The 9,509-nt window shown below is 36.5% G+C and overlaps 1 protein-coding gene across 1 annotated transcript in view; it reads left to right on the top strand.

Annotated features, from left to right (window-relative positions):
- The first annotated feature begins 270 nt into the window (after positions 1 to 270).
- mid (midline) overlaps positions 271 to 9,509 on the top strand; it is a 29,254-nt gene continuing 20,015 nt past the window's right edge. Inside the window, exon 1 of the mRNA XM_017620411.1 lies at positions 271 to 1,111. Within this exon, the coding sequence (XP_017475900.1) occupies positions 856 to 1,111 (256 nt within the window). The 5' untranslated portion in view covers positions 271 to 855. The remainder of the gene's footprint in view (positions 1,112 to 9,509) is intronic.

Raw genomic sequence — 9,509 nt, 5'->3', positions numbered from 1 at the left:
CTGTTTTTTCGATCGCTCTTATTAACGCTAACTCTGAGCCACTGACTGGTTGTTTTTGTTGCTTTTTTTCTTGATATTTTTACACTTGTGTATAAGCGTGTGTGCGCTTAACTTTGTGCATGCGTGTGTTTGTTGCGTTCTCAACCTACCAGATACACTGCTCAAACTAGTTTCCACAACGTCTGCCACCGCTCGCCACAGCAAACAACACCAACAACGCTGTGCTTTAGCTGTCTGCCTGTCTGACTGCTGTTGGCAAGTTGTGCACCTTTCCTTGCCGCAGCAAGCAGTCAGTTCGTCGTCGTTTGCCTTTCGTTGTGCACATGCCCGTTTTCGTCGCTCGTCATTTGTATGTCGTGTGTTCGCCGTCGCCGTTAACAAAGCGTTTTTCTCACACATTCTTGTTTGGTAGCAGGAAAATTGTGTACTTAACGGCAAATAGTTGTGAAAGAAACCAACTGAAGAGTAGTAGTCGAGCGCGTTTTCAAGAAGTGTTCACCAAGGGACGAAGAGAATATGTTAAACGCAACAATAAAAACAAACACAACAGTGGCAAGACAGTTAACAAATAACTAAACTAAATTAACAAAAATTCAAAGCAAAAAATAAATAAAAAATAACGAAGTGCAACAACAAATTACTTATAGTTTTAAATTCCACCACATAAAGTCGTCTTAATACATTTTTTCCTAAATAAAAATATGTGCCGATGCTTAGAGAAACAAGTGCTGCATTAGTGTTATTTTAAATTTCGGAAAAAAAGAAAACAGAAACAACTCCCTTTTCGGCAGTCGCTTATAGCGTTAAATAGCCAAAATTAATTTTTCTCACCCATCATACGCCCAGGCTGCCAAAATGCTTGTTGGCTCACATCCGTATCTGTGCAATGGCGTACTGCCGTCTACGGTGCCCAATGCGGCTGCTGCTGCTGCTGCTGCCGCCGCCGCTGCGGCTGCCGCGGCTGTTGCAAATTCGAATGGCAACAATCCAAATCAGACTCAAACAATGGCGGGTAGTAAAAATGCCGCCGGCTCTGCGACAGATTTCTCAATAGCTGCGATAATGGCCAGGGAAGATGCCTCCAGCCGGGAGTCCTCCATACGCAGTGCAAGTAAGTAAATGTGTGATTAAAATGTAGATAAATGTATTTAAGTGGAAAGATAGAAGGAAAAGGAATATGGGAAGCCTACGTACATACGTGACTACACACATATGTAAGACCTTATATATCTGTGGCAATTAGCTTTGAGATTTTTAGAGGAAGGAAACTAACGCAAACGCGAGTGTTTGTCATTTTATGATAATCGAATATCCAATTGTTGATCAGATTTGTAAAAATCTTCGTGATATCTTCCTGGTCAGATCAACGTGAGTACCTTCAAATGTAGAACATAATGCCTTTGGCGCCTCAGTCGGCTTAAGCGGCTATTGCATGGGTCCGCAGATATGCAGACAATTTCAACAGAAGTTATTGCTTCATTGATTTGCAAAATTACTTTGACTTATTCTTTAGCTTGCTGTTAAAAAAGCGCAAAAGGGTTTCAATGCGTTAAGTTGGAAATGAATGTGGCCCAGATGAAAATTAAAGCTTTGTAGTGTATTCAAAATAAGCCAGGCGTACATAAGTTTTGAATCAAGGCGAATCTATACAAGGTGGTATTACCGGAGCCGCTGATTTCACCTTACCTTTTGTCAAAATGATGTGTTTGTTGTAATTTTGTTTTGTACGGATTGTCAGTGGCGTATAATTTGTTGCTGTAGTTTTTGTTTTGGTTCTGCCAACACCACCTTGTGTACATTCGCCTTGCTTTGAATTTTTTCTTTTCTAAAAAGTGAAATGAAACGTTAATTTTTATACGAGTAAATCGCACCAGAGATATAAGTTCTGAATTTAGATATGAGAAAATACCGACGGCTTTTTATTTTGAACCTGCCTTTATTTTGAAATACTAGTTCAAAATATAGATATCAGTTTATAATAATTCGCATAGAGCCGAACCAGTGCGGTATCAATGTACATACATTCAACTTCGGCCAGAAATCTTCGAAGCTCCTGAAGAGATAGCAACGAAAATAAATGACAAATAAGCAACCAACAAACGACCCAGCTCCTGGCTGGTATTTCTACTTTGGAAATTTAAATATCTTGCAAAATAGTGAAGTTAGTGCACTGCATCGTTTTGCCTTTGGCTAAGCAATCGCAATCAGAAATGCAAGACTTTTCCGAGGCTCTGAAATTTGTGGAAGGTTCTATTCAGCAATTTCAAGAGATGCGACAAGATGCAGCAAGTCATTTGCACACAGTACGACATTGATATGGAGAAACTACGCCAAATAAATAAATATAAAGACGATGCCGGGAGCAACGGTGATTACTATAGAATTGAACTCTGAATTCCATTCATCCATACGAATAATACTCATCTTCGGAATTATTTTATGAAAAAATCTGTTTTTGAAAATTTTGATGTTTGGTTCTCCTAAAATTAGTACAACTTCGATAAGCGCAATAAAATTTATGAACCTTATGAAAGTGATCTGAATTATTCCGAAAATAAGTTTGAATTGTGTGTTGAAATATGGAAAAGAGGAGCGGTAGGTCAGAATTTCAAAACCGTGTTTGATGCACTTAACGTAAGCGTAATTTCGACATTCAATTACCATATATTTGAGAGATATTTCTTAATTATTTGAGTTTTTTTAGATAATCAATCAAAATGATAGTAATGCGAATACCCCACCCGTAAATCCGCCACTGAGCGGAACATTATTAAGGGCCAAATTCACAGATTTTTGCACTGACATATCATTTGTATGCAGTCTTTGTTAATTTTTCTAATCGCGATCGCGCCTGATCAGACAATGGCAGAATATCATGAAAGAAACGTCTTACTTGTAATTTTTGCAGGCAATTTAACTAATTAAATTTAAAATCAGCACTTCGAAGCAAAGCAAGATTGTATGTCTATACTTCAATAATTTGTGAAGTCCTCCTGATAGTATTACAAGGAGAGCCGGTCTGAGCTCACAATTCTTAATTTGCGATCATGGCAAAACTCATGCGGCCATACAAAAGGGAGTTGAACCCAACTTTAAGCTTCGCCCAAATCGGGAAGAATGCCCTCGGGGCGTCCGAAACAAGGCAATGACTTAGACAAGGCGGGTTAAATTTCGTGCCACTTCGTCAACGTCTTATGGGCTGTTTTTGCTTTAGCTCTAAATGCTACTCTAAATGTACATTTATCCATACAAAATTCGTCACCTAAATGCAACTCCATTTTTGCATTAAGAATCTAAATGCTAAAAGCAACCCTGTGATCTTCCAAAATTTCCACGATTCGAACATGGTTTAATGAGAAAATGTGGCAACATTGCTTTTTCGCGTATGCAGTTGCTAGCTGCGTTTCAGTGATCGCCGATCGAGATTTCATTTATTATTTTATATTATTTGGAAAAGGAAAAGTTGCACGAATTCAACATCGATATGAAACTGATAGATATCCGGCTCAATTAGTGATCAACTCTGTGCGTTTTTTTTTCTATTTAATTAAGGATATTTCAATTGACAGCACCGACAAATGAAAATATACACAAACAAATNAAAGGAAAAGTTGCACGAATTCAACATCGATATGAAACTGATAGATATCCGGCTCAATTAGTGATCAACTCTGTGCGTTTTTTTTTCTATTTAATTAAGGATATTTCAATTGACAGCACCGACAAATGAAAATATACACAAACAAATTTTCGGGTATGCTTAAAACAATTCAAGTTTTTGTATTGAACTTTTTGTTTAAAATTTCTTTTTCCCTTTTCAGTAGGGGTTTTTGCATATTATCTTCTCTGTGCGAATTGATCGTGATAGATACGGATCTGAATAAGCGACAGGAACACGGCCGTTTGTCAAAAGCATACGGTTTCGAAATGTACATTTGCTAAATGCGATAGCATGAACACTCTTCGAAAAAATATGTTCGAAAGTGCTAAATGTTGCATTTTAAATGCAGCTAAAACGTTGCATTAGTTACGCCTGTATATATAGCAAGAGAACGAAGCGCTAAAGTTATTTTCTGTTTTGTTTTAGGAAAAGACATCGAAATCCAAACTCTAAAATCGTTAGGGAAGCACAATAATCCAAATTAAAACTCGTACCATCTAAGTAACGAATCTCTACAGTCCGATATTTCGTAGCGAGGCAGATTTAAGTACTGCTACCTATCGGCATCGATAAACTTAAGACCCAACATCGCAGCGAGTCTTTTCTCAGCTTTGGCTCATAACGACAAACGATTGCCCTAAAATACCAATAGATGAGTGGAACTTTCCTTAAAAATGTATTTCAATTACCAAAAAGAATATGTCAGCATTTATTCGATATGGCAATTTGGATGCAGTTTGGTTCATTTAAACGAGTGCATCGACATTTCATTTATTATAAATATAACATTAGTACAAAAATATCCCAGTGACGATATTTTTTCATTCGAAACTACGGTATTGATTTTTGGACGAACTGCTTTTGGTATATGTTTGTAGACGTTTTTTGATTACTTGGCAATAGAAAAATCGAATACTTACTAACCACAGTGCCACACTAAGTGAATTGCGATAATCCTTTTTCTCAAGAGTGGCCCAATATTAGTTTACTTTAGTTCCAATGATTGGATAAAAAAAACGCGGACTGTAACATTACTCAACTCATTATTGGCTCAAATTGCTTTTCAAAAACCGCTGAAACCTGCTAGAATACAAATTTCTGATACTTGTTTTCTTGCACACGGTGGGCAGGAAGCGAAGATAGGTTGCATAAAAATGTCGATCTGAAAGCATAACGTCGTTTAAAGTACAAAACCGGTATCGGGTCTAAACCTGAACACTTTGCTGCCAAAAAAGATATTTGCTCACCGAAGCACCTGGCACCAAGCCCTTCTCCATTCATACTAAAATTCGATACTTAGACAAAGGAAAAGAGTAATTAGGGAAAAAAGAGAGAACCGTTTTGCAATAAGACAAGATTTTACTCCTTCTATAAAATTTTGGCAACCTCTCATACAAAGATTTTGAATTTTCTTGTACGCGGTTTTGTACTCTAAACGACGATAAGTATGTGGCACTATTTAATATATGCTAAAAATATATTGTACATCTTCTTCTTAGCTTAAGGATGGAACTCAAGAAATACATATTAATTGGACTGATAAAATTAATTTTGAGGCTCATATTTACAAAAATTACCACTTTTGCTTGCTCTATGTCATTTAGTACTATACTTACTCTTCAAAATGCACTTTCGAGTAGTGCTTTACGATTTTTCCTTCAGAAACTATGACCATCGGAAGATGACGTAATGAGTTAGAAAGCATATGCTTGGTATGGCGATGTTATATTCGAAGACACGGCAGTTAAAGTGGCCGCAACTCTTGAACGAAAAATCTTACACAGTGCATTTTAAAGAATAACAAGTAAGGAAGTAAAAGTTCTGGCGAAAGCGAATTTTATAAACCCGGCGCAGGTATCAAATATCGTCGTTTCAACTTTCTTTCAACTACATTTGCATGATAAGCAGGGGTGGTTTTCTCGATTTCAAACGTTTTCGCTGATATGCTGAATTAATGAAATCATTGAACTAAGTTTGCTAGGAATCGGTAAAGGGGTTAACGAGATAGACCTTTGTAGTCACAAAGTGGGTGGTGCAACGCCCAATTCCTAAAAGTCTATAACAGTCTTATTTATTGTTGAGAGACTGTTGTAAGTATTAGTTTGGAGCACATTAGTGTCCTCAGTGATTGAAATATCGGTGTTTTCGTATTTTTGAAATTTACCGTTATACAGGAAGGGGGAGTAATTTTAGTCCGATTAGAATAATTTTCAACAAATTGCTTTTCCGTACCAAGGTTATAAGATGCTCTAATTTTGGTTCAATTTGATGAATTGGTTACCGCGATACACATTTGTGGTCATAAGTGGGCGGCGCCATGCCCATTATCCAAAAATTTATCATAATCAAATTTCCTGCTAGGTGATTATTACAATCGTCGATTTTGAGTGAATCAGCTTCAATAATTACTGATTTATTGCAGTTTTCGTGTTTCTGTAAATGACCGTTATATGAGAGGTGGGCGTGGTTATTGCCCGATTTAAAAGATATTCAACAAATTTCTTAGTTGGATCCTAAGCAAGGCTCGGACCGAGTTTGGTAGTGATTGGTGAAGCGGCTACTGAGATACAGCATTTCATCATAAGTGAACGGGGTCACGCCCATTTTCCAAAAATTCAATTACAATATTATTTTTCACCACAATTCCACTTTACATACTTATTTTCAACAATTTAGATTGAATATTTTCATTACCAACCTACCTTGGGTACAGGGCGACCTACGTATTAAATTTCGTTGCGATATCTCAATCTTTGCTCGAGTTATCGTGTATACGGACGGACGGACGGACGGATGGACGGACAGACAGAGATGGTTTACTCGACTTGTCTTTTCATTCAGATCATTTATATATACATTTGTCTATATCTATCTCGATTCGTTTTGGCTGTTATAAACAACCGTTATGTGAACAAAATTATAATAGCCTTGTGCAGGCGAAATAATTCCAATAGATGTTTATTATTCAATAGAGAAATCTTCTTTTCACTTTAGCTTCTTATTTCATTTGTTTTGGGCTCGTTCCTATTTGAATTAATATAATTATTCCGTTTCTTGTTTTTTAATTTCCCACGTAATTCTTATTTCCTGAGCCTACATAAGTTAGAAAAAAATACATATATTTTAATTATGGGACAAAACACGTTGAATAGCATACAATGCTGCTTTCAAATGAGCCCTACCTCTAACTCTCTCTAAATAAATAAAAAAAAACATACCTGAAAATTTAATTAGTAAAAAAGACCGCTACGTTAGAAATAGTTTTCCACCGAAAACACTTGAAAAGTTACGAGTATAAGAAAATTTAATTTTATTGTAAAAGAAGGCCGAATTTGCTCGAACAAAACTAGATATTCCCATTTTATAGCCTGATGGATTCCGCGCCAAAAAAATTTTGATATTTTGGAATCTTACATTACATTAAAAAATACTGCCGACTTTATTTTCATTTAGAAAGTAAATCACTGATTTTTTTGTCGAATATGTACTCTTTTATAACTGCAAAGTAATACAAGGCAAGCGAAGAGAGGCAAGTATAATGAAAAAAGTGGTGGTCCTCAAATATAAACTACCTGTCAGTTTCATGTTGTGTTTTTTTTTTTTAATTTTAATTAATTAAAAACTGTCTCGGGATTAAGTGAACTTTTATGTTTGAGAGAAGGAGATTCGTGTTAATATTTATGTTGTGCGATACCTGGGAATATGTATGACCCAGATATAATCAAAAATTGGCGAAACCTGAGAAAAAATTTGTTTACCCTTGGTTTCGTTATATATGCATATGGTATTTACTGTTAGCCAAACTGCCTTTGAAAGTCCCAGTGTTTTGAAAACCTTCTATTACAGCTTCTCAAGGCAAAGTCTTATTGAAAAATCCAGAAACTGCAGCACTTTTTTGTACATACAGGCATGGGTTTTTTAAAGAGCATATCAGAACCATAACTGGTTATTTTTTTGCAACTTAATTTTGAATGCTGAACCTTCCTTCGGTGTGTTTGCCAGAGCGTTCTTAACAAGAGCGCATTACGGGCCTAGCTACTCTTTGTAGCGAAGCGCCTCTGGCAAAGGAGTTGGATTTTAATGTGGTGCTCAGAAAAAGGGAAAAGCTCATATGTAAAAAGTGCTAATTGGTCACAAAATTATCACACCTTTACGACTTTGTTGAGTTTGTTAACTGATTTTGAATTATATCAGCTGATATTTTATTTATAATTAGCAGTTTAATAAAAAACAATAAAATGATTATAAAAACAAATGTTCACACTTGCCTGGTTATCAGGTTATCTGGCTAAAAGTTACTATTGTGTATGTAGTGTGTTTTATTGTTGTAAACTGAATAAAAAATATAACCACATAACCTGATAACCAGGTAAGTGTGAACAACCAAAGTATTTTTCCGTATCTCCACGAGAAACTGCACCTTCGTTATATACTTTTATCTATCATAAATATACTATGATTTGTGCTGATTATTTTTGACTTTATATATTAAAGAAACCCTACATGGAAAACTCTCAATTGATCACATGCTTTTAACTTATAGGAATTTATATATATTGGCCCGTGATTTCTCAGTCCGAGGCCGGAGTTTTCTTTCGAAGGCCCTGTGTACAGACCTATGACACGGGAAACGCTCAGCCGGAAATCTCGTAAATGTATGTATATAGGTATGTGCCGTATGTCGCCAAAAGAGAGGATTTTTTAAAAGAGCCTTTATTTTCATTATTTTTACGTTGCGCGTTCCAAACCCTGGGCTCAGCCCATTGCTGAGAGAGGAGTGGTTTCTTAATCAATCCGTTTGCGCATCTACTGATGAACAGATGCTGCAGACTTCAGTGAGCCCTTAAACCGATGAAGTTGGAGTGGCCCCTCCGAAGCTCCCACACTTTCTGCCATGACCCAAGGCTACACTCGTATTGTCTACCGCATCTCGCTGACGTTGTCGAGAGTGCGTAAACGAGGACACAAGAGTCGGGATTGAGTATAGAATTGCAACTGTAACTGCGAATGTATTCAACTCGGAACCTGCTGGTGGTAGCAAAGAAAGGAGAAGGCCCACTGCGACAGAAAGACCAAGCGGAGAAACACTGTGCTTCACTTTGCATTTCCATTGGTGTCAGCTGGCAAAGAAAAGAAACCAGTGATGCGCTTTGTTGAACTCGGCCAATATCGCTTAGGCGATTACTGCGCCAAAGAAGAAGAAGAAGAATGTGCCGTATGGTTTTTTTTTTTAGGAAATACAATCTTCACACTTACATCCAATATATTTTTACTTTTTTCTCTAGATCAGTCTCGTAGAATCACATGACACTCAATCCAATAGTCCAACTCCTCCTAGAGCGAAATGACCGTATCTACAAACATATGCACATATGTATGTATGTATGTATATTTGCATCTGAACAATGAACTCTTCGAACCTATTTGTAGCAACATTCAGTATATATTTACATACGTGAATGTATAGATAAACATGTATTCATTGAATTTATGACTATTTAAACAAATGCTTAGTTATATGTATGTACATTGGTTCATTGGCATCATAAAGAAAAAATTGCATTTATACAAATATATATCTACTGTGGCATTTGAATTAAAATGCTCATTCTGCATGCCACAAAGTGCCAACATCCGCTAGTCAATCAGACATCTGTTAATAAAAAACCACAAAAAAAAAACAACAAAGAGATAGCAGCAAATTCACACAAGTCAACAGCGCACACATACATATGTATGTACCTACACTTTCCACATACTAAACCAAGGAATGAAACCGATTCAAAATAACGTTCCGGATTGGGTTTCGGTTTTGCCAAGTGTTTCGGTTTCGGTTTTGGTTTCGTTC

The sequence above is a fragment of the Rhagoletis zephyria genome, unplaced genomic scaffold (genome assembly GCF_001687245.7).
Source record: "Rhagoletis zephyria isolate East Lansing unplaced genomic scaffold, Rhagoletis_zephyria_1.1 Rzeph_scaffold_02147, whole genome shotgun sequence".
Taxonomy (NCBI): domain Eukaryota; kingdom Metazoa; phylum Arthropoda; class Insecta; order Diptera; family Tephritidae; genus Rhagoletis; species Rhagoletis zephyria.
Note: the sequence above shows the minus strand (reverse complement) of the source record. Positions and strands in the feature narration are given on the sequence as shown.